At 53.7% G+C, this 22,249-nt stretch overlaps 1 protein-coding gene across 1 annotated transcript in view; it reads right to left on the bottom strand.

Moving 5' to 3' along the window:
- LOC144736645 (electroneutral sodium bicarbonate exchanger 1-like) overlaps positions 1 to 22,249 on the bottom strand; it is a 59,719-nt gene that overhangs the window by 25,978 nt on the left and 11,492 nt on the right. Inside the window, exons 3-15 of the mRNA XM_078619215.1 lie at positions 19,619 to 19,722; positions 18,540 to 18,609; positions 17,848 to 18,016; positions 15,137 to 15,297; positions 13,005 to 13,238; positions 12,175 to 12,266; positions 10,841 to 10,998; positions 9,714 to 9,804; positions 8,922 to 9,068; positions 6,506 to 6,606; positions 4,690 to 4,864; positions 3,080 to 3,213; positions 1,299 to 1,544 (exon numbers count right to left, since the gene is read on the bottom strand). Coding sequence (XP_078475341.1) covers positions 1,299 to 1,544; positions 3,080 to 3,213; positions 4,690 to 4,864; positions 6,506 to 6,606; positions 8,922 to 9,068; positions 9,714 to 9,804; positions 10,841 to 10,998; positions 12,175 to 12,266; positions 13,005 to 13,238; positions 15,137 to 15,297; positions 17,848 to 18,016; positions 18,540 to 18,609; positions 19,619 to 19,722 — 1,882 coding nt within the window. The remainder of the gene's footprint in view (positions 1 to 1,298; positions 1,545 to 3,079; positions 3,214 to 4,689; positions 4,865 to 6,505; positions 6,607 to 8,921; positions 9,069 to 9,713; positions 9,805 to 10,840; positions 10,999 to 12,174; positions 12,267 to 13,004; positions 13,239 to 15,136; positions 15,298 to 17,847; positions 18,017 to 18,539; positions 18,610 to 19,618; positions 19,723 to 22,249) is intronic.

Here is a 22,249-nt window from a genome sequence, read left to right as displayed (position 1 = left end):
TCTCCCCCTGCTGTTCGTGCGTAGGGGAATCGCCCAGACATGGTGCCAAACTCGAGCTGTTATTATCCGAGCCGTTGCATTACCCAAGGGTTTCCCAAAGCCGCCGAAGTTCAGTTAATGAATCCCAGTTGACACGTGTCGTGGACGGGCACTGCAAGATCCGACCGTGTCCTTCCGGTGCTCGCTGAGCTAATGACGGCACACCGGACTAGTGAGCCATCAATGAGTCGGCACGACCATCATGCAAACTGCAGTCATCCTCGCAGTAGCAGCGGCTTTTGGCTAACCATCGGCCACCGCATCGCGCGCTTTCAGATGTACTCCTGCTTCTGTCTGGAACGCTCTTCCATTCGGTATTAAGGAAGCCACGAGAACGATGCACTTTTAAATCATGTAGATTTAAAATTCATTTCTTTACAACTGGCTTTTAATGTTTAGTTTGTTGTCTTCGCCCCGTATCTCCGATTAGCATGGCTGGCTACGTACGGCGCGAAAGAAGTTCAACATGCAGATATTGATTGTACATACAGCTGGCGGTGGAGGTGCACGGGATAGGCCAAGGGGCTTAGGGGAGAAAAGCACGGGGACAATGGAGTGGAGCACGGTTAGGGACGGGTGAGGAGGAAGGGACGAGAACGCTAAGAAGGTGGAGGTGGAGGAGGGCTCGGGAGAACCTTCGGGGAGGTTCGAGAAGGAACACGGAGAGAGGGAGAGACAGAGAGGCTGACAAGGGGCAGCCTCGTGCAAACTTCCCTCTCTCTCACAACGAAGACAAAGATCCCCCGTGTAGCCTTAACAGACTGTTGGGGACAAGTTCTGTTCGTGAGTAGCACCGATGAAGGCCGGCACGGCACACGAGGGGGTAGGGGGCCAACACCACGCCCTTTGTCTCCCCAGTGGCGATGTTTACATTGCACCCAGGTACTTATTTCTGGCCGAGTCAACCTAGGGGAGGCCCAAGACCGGTTCAGATAATCGTCTCTGGTGTTGGCTGTGAGCAGGAATCAAACTCGGGTGGCCGAGTTCGTAGCGCAGCGCGCTAACCGCTACTACACTACCGCCTCACACCAATTGCTACACCCGGAATTCGCCACTAAGTGATGGTGACGTCAACACACTTTGAGGCCACGTGAAGTGTCGAAGGCTCGTTGACGGTAGTCACCGAGACAGACCCTGCAGGTGCCATGGGGTTGACCGACTGAGATGGCTGGCAGATGCACACCAGCTGTGCCCCCCCCCCGCTACTCACGCACACGCACAGAGACGACGACGAAGAGCGTGCGTCGGCCACCACTCACGAGTAGTGCGTGAGCCGCTGCAGGTCCACGCGGGGGTTCACGGGGTACTCCTCGCCCAGGCGCACGAGCTTCTCCAGCGCCTCGTAGATGAAGATGACGCAGATGAGCGCAGCGAAGGCCTCCTCGGTGAAGCGCGTGATGTAGCGCACGAGCGAGCTCGCGTCCGTGGCCACGAGAAGCAGGCAGAGGAACGCCGTCCACAGGCCGATGCACGCGCGCAGCGACAGGTACGACCAGCCGTGTGCACTACACGCACGGGGGGGGGGGGGCGACAGGTACGAACAGCTGTGTGCCCTACACGCACGGGGGGGGGGGGGGCGACAGGTACGAACAGCTGTGTGCCCTACACGCACGGGGGGGGGGGGGGGCGACAGGTACGAACAGCTGTGTGCCCTACACGCACGGGGGGGGGGGGGCGACAGATACGAACAGCTGTGTGCCCTACACGCACCGGGGGGGGGGCGACAGATACGAACAGCTGTGTGCCCTACACGCACGGGGGGGGGGGGGGGGGGCGACAGATACGAACAGCTGTGTGCCCTACACGCACGGGGGGGGGGGGGGCGACAGATACGAACAGCTGTGTGCCCTACACGCACGGGGGGGGGGGACAGGTACGAACAGCTGTGTGCCTTACATCAAGGGTGCCGCGGTCACTAGGAGATGTTAACTTCCTCGCCCGGTATACGGGAGGTCGTCGGTTCGATCCCAACCCTGACGCCTGTTGTACATTTGGAGTTCGCGTGTGCTGTCTCTCTCTCCGCGGTTGTGTGGAGTCTTCTCCGGTTTTTCCCCTCTTTGTTTAGAATCAACGTCACGCGTTTAGAGTGTTTGTCCGCTATACATTTTTCCGCGTCATAAGCCACTTCATTGAGCTGTCATTTGTGATAGCCAGGTCGCTTCTGAAAATAGCTACATAGCTCAGTGGGCCTTAGATGGTAAAATAAAACATTGTTAATATTCTTTGGGTCTTTCGGTAAAGTCACGTAGATAGATTAAAAAAAGAAACAAGCTTGTGTTGCGATCGAAACATCGTAGTTTTTGGTTATTTTCTTTGAACCTATCTACGTGACTTTACCAAAAGACCCAAAGAATATGAATTCCTGCAGTCACGAAAGTTTTAAGTCAAGATAAAACATTGTTTCGTTTTAGTAGTTTAGCAGTTTAAGGTGCAAAGCTCCGGACCTTCCTGGTTTTTCCTCCGTCCATGACCCCTCTCTCTCTGCACCATGCGACCACCCCCCACCGCCGCGAGAATCCACATTACGGTGCGGTATGGTACGTTGCATCACCACCATCACCACCATCATCATCAGCAACATCAGGAGAGAGGTATGAGCAAAGTATCATCTTCACATCTGCTTCCTCCTCCATCACCACCTACTCGATCTCTACTCTGACCTTTAACATCACCATCGCACCTATACTGACCACCATCTCAACTCTGACATGGACGTGATAAATTATCACCGTCTCCACCATCACCTCCATCTTCACCCTGACCTTCGTCTCCTCCACAGCCTCTTCAAGCTGGTGATGGTGGTGGTGGTGGAGATGGTGGTGGTGGTGATGATGATGATGGTGGTTATGATGATGGTGGTGGTGATGATGATGGTGGAGGTGGTTATGGTAATGATGGTGATTATAATGGTGTTGATGATGGTGGTGGTCATGATGGTGGTGATGATGATGGTGGTGGTCATGATGGTGGTGATGATGGTGGTGGTGTTGATGATGGTGGTAGTGGTGGTGACGGTGGCACTCATTATTGAGCGACTCACTTGCAGAATCCGAAGAGGATTTTTTCGAAGACGAGTACTGGGCCTGTGCTGCCCAGGATAGTGAGAGGCTGCCCCGCGAATATGGAGAAGGCCAGGCCGGTCATGGAGGCTCCCAGGAGAGATTCCATGGCACTCTAAAAAGACAAAGACCAAGATCCCCCACGGGGAATGGTTAACAGACTGCCAATGCTCTCACGCCTCTCGCTTTCTTTAGAACCGCAGCTTGTTGTTGTGTTCAGTTTGTGGTCCTTCCCCCGCACCTTCGATGAGCACGGTTGGCTATGTACGGCGCGAAAGAAGTTCAACGCACACATACAGTTCAACATATGAACCGTATGCAGGGACCTCGGGGTCCCATAAGCCCCTGGCTCTCGCGTAAACATTATATTATAATGTAAACAAAAACTTCGCTTTTTTCACCAATGGGTTTGAAGGGTGGTGGCAAGTGTTGTCTTGTTAAACTATACCTTTAAAACTGAATACTACTCACCTGCAGTACCTCTATTTAAATACACTATTTAAAAATAATTTACACCCCTCTGTCAATCATCGTATTTCTCAGTGTGGATATGTGAACACGCTTTGTAAGCAGTACATAAAATAGAACGCGTTTTCAATGCGCTGTTCATATTGCAACAAGCGTTTATACCAATGTCACTCTACAGAGTAGTGGGTCGCCGCTCCTCTTATTCGCATTGATACAAGCGGTATGTGGGGACTATGGCTTATCCGCAAAAAAAAAACCTATGCACAGATGCATACGGACAAGATAAGTATTATCAAACAGGAGGAATTAACGGTGCAACGCATCTCATCTGTTAAATATCTGTAGGTAATAGGATTGTCATCGATTGATCCTGGCTGCAGACATTGGTAGGTCACAAATAAAAATGAAGATAAGAGAGCAGTTTCACTGTATTATGATCACCGTTATGACAAATAAATGATTAAGTCGTCCAGGCAGTTTGAGCAGCTTTGGATAACACTTATGATCCTGCCCATACCCGGGCATGGAGTGCATTCGCTTGTTCAGCTCTTCTGCGCATTCGTCCACGCTGCTGCGCTTGGACATGACATGACAATGACAACAGAACGATCCGTGCCACGTGGGTCGCGGCGTTTTCGTGCGCGGTGGGACGGAGTCGCCATAAATAAATGAATTATGAATCTCACTTCCATTTATCCCGCCATAAGGTTCGTATATACAACATACACACAACATCCATAACACAGGTTTTTTGGGTTAGATCGCAATCGGAGTACGACGTTTAGTCAGGAATGACAACTAAATCCTCCTGTTTCGTTCTATAAATAGAGGGATAGATGTGATGGCGTCACTTGTGAGTCCTTCGCATGTGAAGGCCAAAGGGGGCCGTGGCGGATTAATGAATGCATATATACACACAACGTACATACAACATTCGTACAACATACATGAACGGGAAAAAGTGACGAGGCCTCACTGCGTGTCCGGACAGACGTGGCGCCGTGACTGCCTGGCCCCGGGGGGGTGGGGGGGGGGGGTCGTGGGGTGGGGGTCACGGGGTGTGGGGGGGGGGTCATGACCTCGTGGTGCCACCGTGCACCACTGCGGTGTGCGTGCGACTCACGATGGAGCCGTCGGTGGCCTCTCCCAGCAGGCCGCCAAAGGTGATGACGGGCGACATGCAGGCGCAGTAGAGGAAGAGGAACGAGGCGACGCACTGCAGGCTCGTGCCGTCGCGCACGTCGCTCCAGTACCACGGCGCCTTCCGCCGCACGTCCCCGACGAGCCCCCCAAAGAGCCTGGCAGGAACGAGAGCCGCTCACGCCGCTCACGCCGCTCAATGGGGCCCAACAGTAGCCAGGAGATGTTAACTACCTCGTCTGGTTTACTAAAAACTATTGAGAACAATTTTTAATTTGACCAAGTGATGGCCCATTGGCCTCTGTAGCTATTTTTCAGAAGCGACCTGGCCATCACTAATGACAACTCTCATCGTCATCATCATGTCGAAATTTGTAGAAGTAGCCAATTACTCTAAACGCGTGATGTTGATTCTAAATGTGGAGGGAAACTGCAGGACCTGGAGAAAAATACGACCACGGGGAGAACATGCAAACTCCAAATATACAGGTGTCAGGGTTGGGATCAAACCCACGACCTCCTGTATACCAGGCGAGGGAGTTAACATCTCGCGACCCTGACGCCTGCTGTAAATTTGGAGTTTGCGTGTCTCTCTCTCCGTGGTCATGTGGATTTACCTCCGTGTCCTCCGGGTTTCCCCCTCTATATTTAGAACCAGCGTCACGGGTTTCGAGTGTTTGGCGACTGCTATAAATCTCCATGTGATGATGATAAGCCACATGGTCGTGCTATCATTATGGCCAGCGGGGCCTTACACCTGGTCAAATAAAACATTGTGTTTATAGCCTCGTGGTAGTTTAGCTCCGGCCTCGTTGCCGCACTTGCGTTTTACTTCGCGGAACCGTTGGGTTTTTTTTTACACGCTTTTATTTAACTCACTCCGTCTGTTGTATCCTCAACTCTGTCTGTTGTCGTATCCTCAAATCTTGTGACTCAATTTTAACCCACTTCCCAATGTCGTATCGACTGCAAACTTGGAATACACATGTCATACTGATGACAATACTATAGTGTATCATTAAAAATAATATATATATTTTTTTAAGCAATCTTTTTTATATCGTATGTTTCGGCTTGGGTCTAATTGTCCACGCTCAACTCACGTTGGCTGTAAATCACCACGGTCCCTTACATTATGGCAAGCTTCGGGGCCACTTCCTGAAGTCGTGGAGTTCTGCCATTACTCTTACGGTACATTTCATTAAAGCGTGTTTAAAAAAAAGTATTTTTAAATATTAATTATTTTGTCCCGTCTACTTTCGCTCACGGGGTTTGTCTGCGACCGTGCTGTCAAGGCCGTGAGGTTAACTCCCACAAGGCAGTGCGCTGCCCTCTCTCTCTCTGCGCGTGTTGAAGAACGGCCCGCGGAAGTGGACGTGTCAGAACTGCTTCTTGAGATCCCGTCAAGTGGCAATTTCCCGCACGCCCCGCTATAGACAGCAACCAATGTTGTTTTAGACGGAGGTTTCGCGACCAATATTATTAATAACAACGTTTGTTGGGTTAGATCATGATCTAACCCAACACACTTTATTTTGAATTATGTTGTTGTTGTCTGATTGTGTTACTCTGCCATTATTATGATTATTATTGTAATTCGCTTTTATCATAGTTCTTCATTTTATTGCAATTTCGAGTGTAATCCTTGATATTGTTATCATCGGCTTTCTATGCCGCTTAATCCATACTTGTGAGCGTAGCTTTATGTTTACGTGCAGTGCTTTGAGATAACTTCAACATGAAGGGCGCTTCATAAAATAGAGGTTATGGTTGTTAAGTATTATAATAATTGTTATTACCTGCCCGTGCGCTGGAGCTCAGGTCCCAGGCTGTGCTCGGGAGCTTTGGGCTCCACCCCGACTCTGGTTCCATTGGTCACCGGCGAAGTTTTCCGTTTCTCCTGTCCCATTCACCCGGGAGCAGTGAGAGACGTGGCACATAGACCTCCGTTCACGCGCAGCGCGCTCACCCTGCCTGCCGGCATCGGGGCTTTACGTTCCACTGAACAAATCGAGCAATCAGACGAGTCATCAAAACCAACCCGGCACCAACATGCCAAAGTAGGGCCAAAGTTCCACACTTACTGGGAACCAACCAATGACACGGATGAAATCTAACCGACCGGTAACAATCATCAAAGAACCCCCGTAAGTCGAAACATCAAGCATTCCATCCAATCGGAAATTAACACATCTGTTTACCCGTAAATGAGTTCAATCAACCACTCAGCCAATGCATCAATCAATAAATGCGTCCATCAATCACTCCATCAGATACATTAATCAATCCATTCATCAATCCATCAACCAATATATCTGTCATTCAATGGCAGCCGCCCCCCCATTCCCACATCCTGCCTCCTGAAGGGGGGAAATCCCCAACAAGGCGCCTCCCGTCTCTGTCCCAGACATCGTCTGCCACGGGGGCTGCCCTTGGCCTCATTGGTGCTGACCCTGGGGCTCGCTGTTGGTGGTGTTGTGGTCATTATTGTTGACGCTGTTGTCATTGTTGTTGTCATTGTTATCGTTGTGGGCTTTATTGTTGTTGTCGTTGTCATTGTCTTTGTTGTTGTTGTTGGTGCTGGGCCCACGTTGCTTGGTCCCGGGCCATGCTGCTTTACCCCCCTCTCTACCCTCGCGCGTCTCCAGGGCCCTAACATCAACCCCCAGGGCCCTGATCTGCACCCCAGGGCCCTGACCTCCACCCCCAGGTCCCTGACCTCCACCCCCAGGTCCCTGACCTCCACCTCCAGGTCCCTGACCTCCACCCCCAGGTCCCTGACCTCCACTCTCAGGGCCCTGACCTCCACCCCCAGGTCCCTGACCTCCACCTCCAGGTCCCTGACCTCCACACCCAGGTCCCTGACCTCCACCCCCAGGTCCCTGACCTCCACCCCCAGGGCCCTGACCTCCACCCCCAGGTCCCTGACCTCCACCCCCAGGTCCCTGACCTCCACCCCCAAGATCCTGACCTCCACCCGCAGGGCCCTGACCTCCACCCCCAGGTCCCTGACCTCCACCCCCAGGTCCCTGACCTCCACCCCCAGGTCCCTGACCTCCACCCCCAGGTCCCTGACCTCCACCCCCAGGACCCTGACCTCCACCCCCAGGGCCCTGACCTCCATCCCCAGGGCCGGCGCTAGGGGGCCACTGAGGTGGGCCCTGCACCACCCAGTGTCCCTGTGTTCCCCCTCCCTCCCAGCAGGATCTTACTGACATGGTGCCCCCCACAATTAATCTCTGCAGGCCCCCAGTATCCCACCACCCATCTTACTCGAATGTAATGAGAGCATTGCTCTTTTTTCATTTATATTATTCGAAGTCGTTGTTGTGCCATTTGTTGTTTATGACTGTTGTGGTTGTTATGGTTGTTGTCGTTGCTGTTGTAGCGGCGGTTGCTGTGGATGTCGTGGTCGCGGGCTGTTGTGTGTTTGTTGTTTATTGCTCTTTTGATTGTGTTTCTTGTTGCTTCTTGTTGTGTTGTTGTTGTCGGCACAGTAGGGGGTACAGCTGGTGTAACTGCCATCATCTCAGTCAATTAACCCATGGTAACCTGGCTGTCTCCTGTGTGACCTCCTGCCAGCAGCGAGCCTTCGACACTTCACGTGGCCTCAAAGTGCGCCGTGGAAATGTCACTGCCGCTTATTGGTGAATCGTGGCTGTATTGGTTGTTATTGTTTTTGCTGTTGTGGCGGTGGTTTATGTGGATGTCGTGGTCGCGGGATGTTGTTGTTTGTTGTTTATTGCTCTGGAAGTTGTGTTTGTTGTCACGCTCCCTTGCCCACACTGCAAGGGACCGGCCTCTTCAGCCATTTGAAGATCCACAAACAGGACCCGCCAAAAGGACAATGTACCAACTTGCATACCTGTCAACCCCTTATCAGTGCCCACCTTATTACAGACCAATTAAGACCTTCGTGGTCACCGCGTGCCCTTATAAATCTCAACGTTCATCGTACAAAGTGCCATCACAAATGAGAAACACAAACAAACAGACATTTATTTTTGCCCGTATTGAAACGGCCGTATGCCTTATGGACCTAAAAACTACATTTCCCTGCAGAAGAATACGGGGTGAACCATATGGCTTGACAACTATGTGCTCGACCCCGAGTGATCGCCGGTGATGACAATGTTGTTGTCGCGTTGTGGTGAATGGTGGCTGCACTGTTATCGGTGTTGCTTCTTGTTGTTGATGACAATGCTGTGCGCTCACCTGCGATGGCAGGTGTTTGGGGGGCTCGATGCGGATGGACGGGTCCCACTCGCCGGGGGGCAGCACCAGCACCTGCTCCATGAACTCGTCGATCCCGAGCAGCAGCTCGTGCCGCCCCTGCGCCCTGTAGGCCACAGCGTGGAACACCTGGAGGGGGGGGGGGGGCAGGTGAAGCTGAGGCGTGATAGGGACCAGTTGAGGTGTGATTCAGACAACGCTCGGACATGTGGGACCTGTGTGAGCCCAGGTGATGAGACACCTGTGCGAGCCCAGGTGATGAGACACCTGTGCGAGCCCAGGTGATGAGACATCTGTGCGAGCCCAGGTGATGAGACATCTGTGTGAGCCCAGGTGATGAGGACCTGTCTGAGACCAGGTGATGAGGACCTGCCTGAGACCAGGTGGCGGAGATGTCACCACGATGCTTGCGCCAGGCTAGGTGCACTTTGAGGCCAACGTGTGCAAGTGTGGAAGGTTTGCTGCTGGCAGGCGGTTACGGGACAGATCCAGGTGTTGTCGGTCGCCATCGTCATTGTCGTTATCATCATCGCCACATCCATCGCCGTCGTCATATCACGACGCAGAACCGCGTGTTCCTCGCCTCCCCGATAATGACCAGCGAGTTCATCGAGTGAAACTTGATGAGTGATGGGTCGTGTTGCGGCAGCGTCATCGTCAACGAAGTGTACGACGTGGCGGACCGCTCCTCCTCCTTCTCCTCCTCCCACCCCTCCTCCTGTGTGCGTGCGTGGTGCGTGCAAGGTGTGCAAGGTGCGGGAGTGGTGGCCCCACCTCGTCCGACAGGAGCGTGGCGATGGAGCGACCGATCTCACGGTAAGGACGGCCGCCTCGCACCGGTGGGCCCAGCAACAGGAACAAAAATCTACGCATGCGCATGCACGTGCAACGATTCGTGCGGTTAGCTGCGTATGGTGTGAGAGAAGTTCGGTGTACAATCTGTTCTCCTATAACGCGGTAGATGCGTTCATGAAGAGCACCGCGTTATAATAAATAATATATAGTATAGGGGTAGAGGACAGTCCGCGAGAATGCGTGAGATGCGTACACAGACTGAACAAAGACTACTGTGCGTGAGTAGCATCTAGAAGGATCCAGCAGCATCCCGCCTTGTGTGACGATGCTATGCCGAGGCAGCCAGACAACTGCTTATTCATACTCGCGTGATGTAGTTCCGCTTGCTCGATCGCGTTATATCCAATTGGCATCCGCATTATAAACAAATATGTTCCTAATACATTCACCGCTTTATATCCAATTCGTGTTGTGAAAACAACACACGGCACTATAGGAGAACAGACTCTACATACGTTCGTACAACGCACATGGACATGAGCATGCACGTGCTTGTAAAGACAAAGATCCTCCCCCCCTTGTATAGCCTTAACAGACTATTGGGGCAAGTGCTGCTAGCGAGCACCTGTGAAGGCCGGCACGGCAATACGCCCGGCCTCCTTTGTCTCCCTAGTGGTGACTTTTACACAACGCACTAGATACTCATTTGAGGCCAAGTCGACCTCGGGGAGGCCCAAGACCACTTCAAATAATCGTCACTGGTGTTGGTGGCCGTGAGCGGAGATCGAATTTGGGCGCCAGGTTCGTAGCGCGGACTCGGGGAACATGGGGACTCGGAGACACAGGGAACATGGGGGACACGGGGACACAAGGGATGCGGGGGATGTGGGGACACAGGAAATGCGGGGAACACAGGGACATGGGGTAGTTGGGGAAACGGGGGACACGGGGGATGTCGGGACACGGGGGATGTCGGGACACGGGGGATGTCGGGACACGGGGTATGTGGGGACACGGGGGATGTGGGGACACAGGAGATGCGGGGGACACAGGGTGCATGGGGGACGCGGAGACCATTGGGCCACAAGCGCCGGTGGGACTCGTACCGCGTGGGCAGCGGCACCTCGGTGAGGCCGGGGATGAGGGCGGCCCGGGAGAGGCGCACGAAGGCCACGAGGGGGCTTTCCAGGGCGTCCACCTCGCCCACCATCACGTTGGCCGCCTCCGCCCCCGGTGGGATCTTCCGCAGGAAGCTGAGATCCACCTGGCAGTCGGCAGAGGGAGGTGAAGAAAATAAAGGAGGTTTAATATCGCAAGCGCTCCACCCGCATCATCGGCCGCAGCCTGCTCAGGGTTGAGGTCACCACTGCCTGGGGCATCTGGTCAGCTGCAGGCCCCAGGAAGAGCCTGGTGCCTACAACTATTCACAGAGCTATGAAGCTCTTGTTGACAAGCGACCTGGCTATCACAAATGAAAGCAGCTCAACAAAGTGGCTTTTCATCGTGCGAAAATATATAGTAGCAGCCACATTCTCAAATAAACGCATGATGTTGATTCTAAATGTGGAGGGAAAAATCGGAGGACCCGGAGAAAAATCCACGCCACCGCAGGAAGAGAGACACATACAACTCCAAATAGACAGCATGCAACAGGGTTGAGATCGAAACCACGACCTCCTGTATACCAGGCGAGGTAATTGATATCTCGTCACCGCGGCCGCCCAATCGGATGTGCAGCAATGTGTTATGTTGAACTTCTTTCGCACCGTACATAGACAACTGTGCTAATCAGAGGTGCGGTGTATGTACATATGTTGAATTTCTTTTTCACCGTATGTAGCCAACCGTGCTAATCGGAGGAAATCAAACACAAGTCAAAAAGCACTTCTAAAGAAATGAGTTTTCAATTGAGATTTTAAAGTGCATAGCTCCAGTGGCTTCCTAATATTTAAAGGCAGAGCGTTGCAGACGGCCGCAGAGGCACATCTCAAAGCGTGTGATGTGGTGACCATCTCTCTTTGATCACCAGAAAAATGCCGCTGCTGCGAGGATGGACTGCAGTTCGCTTGATGATGGTTTATTACTCCATGACGAGATCAGCTAAATAATTGTGGTTCATTTGTGGCAAGTGCTTGGTGTGTGTAATGAGTGCAACCTCATGACGCATTCGTTCGGCAACCAAAAGCCAATGCAGCTCGGTGAGCGCTCTTACAGTGTCTCGGTAGCCTTCCTGAACTGATCGCATTTCAAGCGGCATGGCCATCAAACTGCCGTTTGTCTGCGGAGACATTCGTAACAAGAGTACGCCCCTCGGCGGCCCTACGTCCGCATCATCGCAGGGTCTCTCGAGAGACGGTGGAGAAGGGGGTGGAGGGGGGGCTCTCGGCCCTGTGTGGTTGAGCACACGTGCGCGCGAGCCGCTCGACTCGCACGCGCGCACCTTGCTGAAGTCCACGTTCGAGTTCTCTCTGCTCACGCCGCTCCGCGTCTCCCCATCCACGAGGGGTGACGTCAGCAGCGCCGCGTGTCCTGCTCACGAGAACGTGCAGTGGGAGATGAAACGCAGCCGGCGGGCACGATACCACCGGTGACCCAGTCTCAGACCCCGCCCGTGACTCGGTCTTGGAACCCGCACGTGACCCGGTCTCTACCCCGCCCTTGACCCGGTCTCGGACCCCGTACGTGACCCGGTCTCTGATCCCGTATGTGACCCGGTCTCTGACCCTGCCTGAGACCTGGTCTCTGACCCCGCCAGTGACCTGGTCTGGGACCCCGTCCTTGACGCAGTCTCAGACCCCGTCCTTGACCCGGTCTCTGACCCTGCCAGTGACCTGGTCTCTGACCCCGCCCGTGACCCGGTCTCAAAAATTGTCACGCTTGTACCGCGAGTGTAAGAATCGATTGTAATAATTAATAACCATTAAATTTACATTGTGGCTTTCGTCCAGAATCTCAAAGCACTGTACCAGACACAATAGCAGCAGCAATACTCTACATAAAAACAACTCGTGATTATGATGATGACTGTGATTTTGATGGTAATGATGATAACAATGACGATAATGATGATGATAATGACAATGAAAATCATAAGAAAAATTAAGCTTATGATGATGAAGATATTGATAATCATGACAATGATGATACGGACGATAATAATTATGATGACTGATGAAGATAATGATTATTATGGTGATGAAGATAACATTGAAGCTGCTGATGATGATGACGACGGCGGCGAGTCGCCCCGCTGGCCTCCCTCACGACGACGAGTCCCACCGCTGCGGTCGAGGAACTGGCTCTCCGAGTACTTCTTGCCGATGTCCGCGATGGAGCGCACGATGGGGATCCTGCTGCTCAGCCTCTTCTCGCTCTGGTGCCGCGGCGGCCTGAGGAGGATGCCGAGGAGCCGCTCCCGAAGCGCCTTGTCGCCCGCCACGCACCCCACCCCAACCACCCCCTCCACCGCCGCCGTTGCCGCCGCCGGGTCGCCCAGTATCGCCGCTGTGGGGTCGCGGACACGCAAATGGCGAGGCCTCATCGCGACGCCGTTCGCGAGTGATTGCGACGGTAGGGGACGGTTGTTGACGTTCGTGGCGTGGCGATTCTCTAAACTATAAATAAGTAAATAAACTCTCTTTTGATTTTGCCAGGGTGAGGTCCAACTGAGCTATGTAGCTACTTTTCACAAGCGACTTGGCTGTCATAAATGATAGCTCAGCAAAGTAATCTATGAACTGCACTATTTTTATTTTACCAGGTAAGGCCCACTGAGCTATGTAGCTGTTTTTTAAGAAGTGACCTGGCTATCACAGATGATAGCTCAACTAAGTGGCTATTGCGTGGAGATATATAGCAGTTAAATATTCTAAATGATTGTTGATTCTAAAATGTGAACCTGCACAAATATCCACGCGACCATGGGGAGAGAGATACAAAAATCAAAATATACAGGCGTCAGGGTTTGGATCGAACCTACGACCTCCTGCATACCAGGCGAGGTAGTTAACATGTTGCCATCATGGTGCTACCTCGGAGCCAGCTTGAAGCCCACTCGGAGCCAGCTCAGAGCCAGCTTGGAGCCCTTTAGGAGCTCTCTAGGCACCCACTAGGAACCCACTAGGAACCCACTAGGAGCCCACGAGGAACCCACTAGGAGCCCACTAGGAGCCCACTAGGAACCCACTAGGAACCCACTAGGAGCCCACTAGTAACCCACTAGGAGCCCACTAGGAGCCCACTAGGAACCCACTAGGAACCCACTAGGAGCCCACTAGGAACCCACTAGGAACCCACTAGGAGTCCACTAGGAGCCCACTAGGGACCCACTAGGAGCCCACTAGTAACCCACTAGGAGCCCACTAGGAGCCCACTAGGAACCCACTAGGAACCCACTAGGAGCCCACTAGGAACCCACTAGGAACCCACTAGGAGTCCACTAGGAACCCACTAGGAACCCACTAGGAGCCCACTAGGAACCCACTAGGAACCCACTAGGAGCCCACTAGGAGCCCACTAGGAACCCACTAGGAGCCCACTAGGAGCCCACTAGGAGCCCACTAGGAGCCCACTAGGAACCCACTAGGAGCCCACTAGGAACCCACTAGGAGCCCACTAGGAGCCCACTAGGGACCCACTAGGAACCCACTAGGAGCCCACTAGGAGCCCACTAGGAGCCCACTAGGAGCCCACTAGGAACCCACTAAGAACCCACTAGGAACCAACTAGGAGCCCACTAGGAGCCCACTAGGAACCCACTAGGAGCCCACTAGGAACCCACTAGGAACCCACTAGGAGCCCACTAGGAGCCCACTAGGAGCCCACTAGGAGCCCACTAGGAACCCACTAGGAGCCCACTAGGAACCCACTAGGAGCCCACTAGGAACCCACTAGGAGCCCACTAGGAACCCACTAGGAGCCCACTAGGAACCCACTAGGAGCCCACTAGGAACCCACTAGGAGCCCACTAGGAACCCACTAGGAACCCACTAGGAACCCACTAGGAGCCCACTAGGAGCCCACTAGGAGCCCACTAGGAACCCACTAGGAGCCCACTAGGAACCCACTAGGAACCCACTAGGAGCCCACTAGGAGCCCACTAGGAACCCACTAGGAGCCCACTAGGAACCCACTAGGAACCCACTAGGAGCCCACTAGGAGCCCACTAGGAGCCCACTAGGAACCCACTAGGAGCCCACTAGGAACCCACTAGGAGCCCACTAGGAACCCACTAGGAGCCCACTAGGAACCCACTAGGAGCCCACTAGGAACCCACTAGGAGCCCACTAGGAACCCACTAGGAACCCACTAGGAGCCCACTAGGAGCCCACTAGGAGCCCACTAGGAGCCTGCTAGGAGCTTGCTCAGAGCCCGGCCGGACCCCGGTGGTGGCGAGCGCTCACCGGCCAGCTCTTCCATGGTGGACGCCGTCGCGTCAAGCATGACGGTGCCGCGCTCCAGACACCGGCGCAGCTCGAAGAGGCTATGCAGTGACAGCGTCGCCACGAAGGGCTTGCTCCAGCGCTCGCCACCATCCTCCACGTCCTCTTCGAACTTCAGCCACCTACATCGCCGTCGCCGTCATCACCCGTTAACAATCCGCTGTATGTTAAACTTCTTTCGCATGGTACGTAGCCAACCGTGCAAAACAAAGATGCGGGGGAAGGACAATAAACTAAACACAACAAAAAGCAGTTATAAAGAATGAGTTTTCAACCTAGATGATTTAAAAGTGCACAGCTCCAGTGGCTTCCTAATACTGGTAGGAACCTCCTGGTTACACCAGCCCACAGGGGATTATTGTGTCCGTCCGTCCGTCGTGCAGGGAGGGGCTGGGTGGGGAGGGAGGGGCTCGGTGGGGAGGGGAGGGTGGGGAGGGGCTGGGTGGGGAGGGTGGGGTTGGGTGGGGAGGGGAGGGGCTGGGTGGGGAGGGTGGGGAGGGGAGGGGAGGGTGGGGAGGGGCTGGGTGGGGAGGTGGGGCTGGGTGGGGGGTGGGAGGGAGGGGTGGGGCTGGGTGGGGAGGGGTTGGTCACCCCGTGGTGCCCTAATAAAACTCAACGTTCAACCTACTCACGCTGGCAGGTGCCCGCCCACAAAGTTGGTCATATTTGCGGAATACACCACTCCGCCGTTGACCCTGGACATTGACCAAGCAACCCAACGTCCCTACCACCGCCCTGCGCAGGAATGTGTTATTGTAAGGAAGAGCATCCCAGACGGCCGCAGAAGCACGTCGGAACGGGCACAGTGCAGTGACCGTCTTTGTTCGACAGCCAGCCAAAAGCCGCTGTATCTCCACGTGAAATACAACGGTTTTTGTATATTACAACCCATTTTCCCAACTGCCTTGTGGGAGTCCATCATTTTAGTCCCATCAGCCTCACGTCACCCAGTCCCATCACAGCCTCCTGTCACCCAGTCTCATCACAGTCACCTGTCACCCAGTCCCATCACAGTCACCTGTCACCCAGTCCCATCACAGCCTCCTGTCACTCAGTCCCATCACAGTCCCCTGTCACCCAGTCCCATCACAGCCTCCTGTCACCCAGTCCCATCACAGTCACCTGTCACCCAGTCCCATCACAGTCACCTGTCACCCAGTCCCATCACAGTCTCCTGTCACCCAGTCCCATCACAGTCTCCTGTCACCCAGTCCCATCACAGTCTCCTGTCACCCAGTCCCATCACAGTCCCCTGTCACCCAGTCCCATCACAGTCTCCTGTCACCCAGTCCCATCAAAGTCTCCTGTCACCCAGTCCCATCACAGTCCCCTGTCACCCAGTCCCATCACAGTCTCCTGTCACCCAGTCCCATCACAGTCTCCTGTCACCCAGTCCCATCACAGTCCCCTGTCACCCAGTCCCATCACAGCCTCCTGTCACCCAGTCCCATCACAGTCTCACGTCACCCAGTCCCATCACAGCCTCACGTCACCCAGTCCCATTACAGCCTCACATCACCCAGTCCCATCACAGCCTCACGTCACCAAGTCCCATCACAGCCTCCTGTCACCCAGTCCCATCACAGTCTCCTGTCACCCAGTCCCATCACAGTCCCCTGTCACCCAGTCCCATCACAGTCCCCTGTCACCCAGTCCCATCACAGTCTCCTGTCACCCAGTCCCATCACAGTCCCCTGTCACCCAGTCCCATCACAGTCCCCTGTCACCCAGTCCCATCACAGTCCCCTGTCACCCAGTCCCATCACAGTCACCTGTCACCCAGTCCCATCACAGTCTCCTGTCACCCAGTCCCATCACAGTACCTGTCACCCAGTCCCAACATAAGTCCCCTGTCACCCAGTCCCATCACAGTCTCCTGTCGCCCAGTCCCATCACAGTCCCCTGTCACCCAGTCCCATCACAGTCCCCTGTCACCCAGTCCCATCACAGCCTCCTGTCACCCAGTCCCATCACAGTCCCCTGTCACCCAGTCCCATCACAGCCTCCTGTCACCCAGTCCCATCACAGCCTCCTGTCACCCAGTCCCATCACCGTCCCCTGTCACCCAGCCCCATCACAGTCCCCTGTCACCCAGTCCCATCACAGCCTCACGTCACCCAGTCCCATCACAGTCCCCTGTCACCCAGTCCCATCACAGCCTCACGTCACCCAGTCCCATCACAGTCCCCTGTCACCCAGTCCCATCACAGTCCCCTGTCACCCAGTCCCATCACAGCCTCACGTCACCCAGTCCCATCACAGTCCCCTGTCACCCAGCCCCATCACAGCCTCACATCACCCAGTCCCATCACAGTCCCCTGTCACCCAGTCCCATCACAGCCTCCTGTCACCCAGTCACAGCCTCCTGTCACCCAGTCCCATCACCGTCACCTGTCACCCAGTCCCATCACAGCCTCCTGTCACCCAGTCCCATCACCGTCACCTGTCACCCAGTCCCATCACCGTCACCTGCCACCCAGTCCCATCACCGTCACCTGTCACCCAGTCCCATCACAACCTCCTGTGACCCAGTCCCATCACAGCCTCCTGTGACCCAGTCCCATCACAGCCTCCTGTCACCCAGTCCCATCATAGTCCCTTGCATCACACATCCACGATCCACGCCATGCTTCACCAGTTCCAAGCGAAGCTGAAACCGAGGTGTCCCGTACCTGGCGGTCTCCTGCCACTCTCCCTCGTGTCCGTCCTTAAAGCTCAGCTCCATCATCTCGATGAAGAGGTCATGATGATGCTGCTCCTCCTCCTCCTTCTGCTGCTCCTCCTCCTCATCCTCCTCATCCTCCACGCCCAGGATGAAGTGGACCCTCTGCGACGGCACATCTTCACGAAGGAAGAACGCAACCCCACACACGACAATGCGAGGCGTGACGACGGCAGACAGAGCTGCAGTGGCTAGGAGATGTTAACTACCTCGCCTGGTATGCAGGAGGTCATTCGTGGGTTTGGTCCCGACCCTGCCGAGTGCTGGAGTTTTGCGAGCCTCTCTCCCCGTGGTCGCGTAGATTTTTCCCTGGCTCCTCCAGTTTTTTCCCTCCACATTTAGAATCAACATGCATACTCTAGTTTTGCTGCCTTGTGTTTCATTTGTAGTGATTTGCTTTCCTTTCGTTTTTGTGGATTGTTTACGGTTGTAACTTTCTGGCCCGATGCCCCTACAAAGAGCTTCATAGTTCATCGGATTCCTCCCGGAAAAAAAGTTCCAATTCTAAATCGCTCACTCACTTACTCACCATGCGCGTCCCGCTTCTCCCGCTGTGACGATGAGGAGGTGGACGACGACGACGACGAGGGCGCGGAGGAGGAGGAGGGCGCGGAGGAGGAGGGCCAGGGCTTTCTCACCCACGGCCGTGCTGCTCCGTGGCCCGCGGTAGTCGGATGTCCTCCCTGCGCGCCACACAACGCGACGTGGATGCCTTGGCAAAAGAAAAATGCAATCGGAGTGTCCCGGGACCAATTTATGATTACATATATTTTTTTATTTGTACCAGATAAGAAAGGCTCACTGAGATATTAGCTCTCTTTTTCAGAAGCGACCCGGCCACAAATTAATGTTTAACTTCTAACGCACCATACGTAGCACAATCAGAGATGCCCGGGGAAGGACAACAAACTGACCAGACAAAATGGCAGTTCAAAAGGAATTAGTTTTCAATCTAGATTTTTAAGTTGGTAGCTCCCAGTGGCTTCCGCATAAATGGTAGCTCAACAAAGTGGCTTATCACGTGGATATAATATGAACACACGTCGATTCTAAATGTGGAGGGGAAAAACCGGAGGACCCGAAAAAATCTACGCGACCACGGGAAGAACATGCAAACTCAAAATATACAGCAGCAGGCGTCAGGATCGGACCCACGACCTCCTGCATACCAGGCGAGGGAGGTAACATAACACACATTGTTTGCCGCATTTCACACAGGTTTCAGGACACTTATATAACAACAATAATCATTTATTTATAGCCACAAATTATTCAGTCGTCATGCGTGGGCGCTATCACGTGTCAGCGAATGTTCCGATTTCTTTGCGGCCCGTTCAAGCGTTTGGTAAAAGCAGAGCTGCCTGAGAAGACTGTAATTTAATTTCGATGACAACTGCTTTCTCTCAAGTGAATGGCCCTTCTGGTTACGTGGCCTGGCCCAGGCAACAAACCGTTGGAGTAATCGATGCTTTGTCTTTGAAAAAGCAGGTGATCAATTTTAGGCAGCTGGGCATATCACGAGGCTACAAGGCACACGTGATCACTGAGGCTCTCAGTTCAAATCCAGGTTTCAGACACCCAAGATTAGCCGGGTAGTGGTGGCGGTGGTGGCCACGCTACTGCATCACGTGACTGCTGCCTGTAGCCCAGGGATGTTTGGATGCAGCAGCGAGGGGGTTGGTGGATCACCACACACACACATGTTGCGAGACTCCCTTCACCTTGGGCGTCGAGGAGGAGCCGTATCCTAGCCGTGCCGGGAGACGGCGGTACAGCAGCAATGTGGACTCGGCATGTTCCGTCTGTATGAGATAGAGGATTTCCCCTTCGCACGTGCACGTGGGGTTTCTCCAGGGGCTCAAGTTTACAGTGGGCGCCACGGTGGTGGGATGTTAACTCCCTCGCCTGGTATGCAGGAGGTCGCGGGTTTGATCCCGATCCAGATGCCTGTATATTTGGAGTTTGCGTGTCCCTCTCTCTCCCCGTGGTCACGTGGATTTTTCTCCGGGTCCCCCGGTTTTTTCCCTCCACATTTGGAATCAACATCACGAGTTTAAAGTATTGGCTGCTGTACATTTCCACGTGACAAGCCACTTCGTGTCCAGGTCGCTTCTGAAAAAGAGCTACACAGCTCAGTGGGCCTTTCCTGGTAACATTTTAAATAGGTTAGGAATAAGTTCGGTTACTCCCACGTGTAAACGGTCATTGCATTGGTCCATAACAATTTAACATATAGAGGACCTCAGAGCTGCCTCTCTGCTTTGCGTGCGGTTCCACCTCACACCTCCGAGTCGCCGTCTCTCTCTCTCTGTTTTCAACTTGCGAATATTGCAAGTTGAAGTTATCGTAGACGGTTTCTATCGAGCAGCTTCTCAATCAGGAGTGGGGGGAGCTGGTGGTCTCAGGCCAGTTGCCGATTGCCTGCACAAACGTCGGATTAGATTTGCCTCTGACTTGGTTTGGCTGTTCCCAGCTGCAGGGTTGTGCAGACTAATAAGGGCCATTTATGTAATTACGGGGGGAAAAAACTCTTTCGTAACAACGATATTAAATCTCATTGAGAATTCTGTTAAGAGGGGACTATTATTATTATGATGCTAACACGCCTCGACGAGCCTCGAGACCCTTTACCGTGAGGGTCCCTAACAAGTTTATTTTTTATAGTTGGAGGCGATGTTGCTGCTTCATTATGTAATCCCAGTCGAGTAATTTGCACAAATATCAGTTTCAGCACTGGAACATTTCGACCAATGCTAGCTCCGTCATGTGTTTGTTTCAGCAATGTTGGGGGGGACAAAGCAACAGAAAACCCGAGGAAACGCATGCATGATGAGATGGGGAGGGAAATACAGACTCCAGACAGAAACCTAGCCCCATTCGAGATTCGAACCCAGGCGCCGTTCTTGTCGTGAAGGGCCCCGTCGACCGCTCTGCCACTCGGCGTGTCGCTGTGCCCGCTTGTAACGCGATGTTAAAGCACTCCGTCTCCATCACCCAGCGCAATAATCGTCGCGGCCATTCACCCTTTCCCGTTCCGATGACGTAAGCGTACGCGCGTGGACGTTGTCAGAACGTAAACGGAAGAAAAAACCTCAAATGAAGTCACTTTGTCGGTACCGAGGCTCCCACAAGGCCATGCGGGAGGGTGTGTGACGCAGTTTGGCGCCAGCTATCGTAGAGTGGCGGCGGTCGTGTCGCTACGGTTCTCTGCGGCGAGTAACGTCTCTACAAAGCAACGGCGCTGCTACTTCTCCCCCCATAAATAAAATGAACGCCGAACCGGTTTGCGCGTTCCGAGATTCGGTAGTGAACGTGACACACGCACACACCCCTGCAACTTGCAGTGCGTCTCGTGTCAGGAAAGGGGTTAAGATCCCACGGGTATAAGCCACGACTCGCCCAACCCGCGCGCCCTTCCACCTTCCACGCCATCCAACTTCAAATTCGTCCCCACAATATCCCCGGGGCATGACGTGTGATGCGTTTGTCACCGAGTGCCGTTTCATTCGAGGCTCTCACAATTGCCACCTCTGTTGCGCGTGCCAGGGGGAGGGGGAATTGTGCCCCCCCCTCCCCGTGATATTGTGCCCCAGCAGCCTGAAGCTCGGGCCCCCTGTCCGTCACGCACTCGGTGTAATAAGGCAACGGCGAGCCGCCTGCTGCTGCTGCTACGTCCTTTAGCTGATCTTCAAACATCAACACGAGCCACCGGAACATCCATTAGCGGGAACGTAATGAATGCAGTCATGTGTTCAGCAGCAATTGTTTTTTTTCCCTCTCTCTCTAATGTTAATTAAATATCGTTTCTGAGAAAAATCCCAAGATCCTGAATCATGTGCATTCAATTAGTTTCATTATGGGGCAGTTTTTTTGTTGTTGTTGATAGGGTCACCGTATTTAATGATTGGCTGACGACACGTGGTTGATTATGATGACCAACGAACGTGAAACGGTGGAAGGAATCGGCAAAAAAATTCATCTCGGGATAAATATCGGCGATGTGACAGCGATGTGCGTGTGGCCAGTGTGCTGAAACAAAAACCCACAATATTGGAGCGACGCATTACACGCAAAGTGCTCGCCACGAATGAACCTCGGTGCCTTGCACGATCTCGCCAAGGAGCATAAACCACCATCACGCAAACTCCGCTCATCCTCGCAGCCAATATTGGCTGACCGTCGAACAAAGACGGCCACCAAGTCGCGCGCGTCCAGATGCTCTTCTGCGTCTGTCTGGAACGCTCTTCCATCCGTTATTAGGAAGCCACCGGTGCAATGCAATTCTAAATCATCCACCTTGAACACGAATTTCTTTAGAAGTGCTTGCTGATGTGTTTAGTTTGTTGTCCATC

Source organism: Lampetra planeri, chromosome 62, assembly GCF_965212315.1.
Source record: "Lampetra planeri chromosome 62, kcLamPlan1.2.h2, whole genome shotgun sequence".
Taxonomy (NCBI): domain Eukaryota; kingdom Metazoa; phylum Chordata; class Hyperoartia; order Petromyzontiformes; family Petromyzontidae; genus Lampetra; species Lampetra planeri.
Note: the sequence above shows the minus strand (reverse complement) of the source record. Positions and strands in the feature narration are given on the sequence as shown.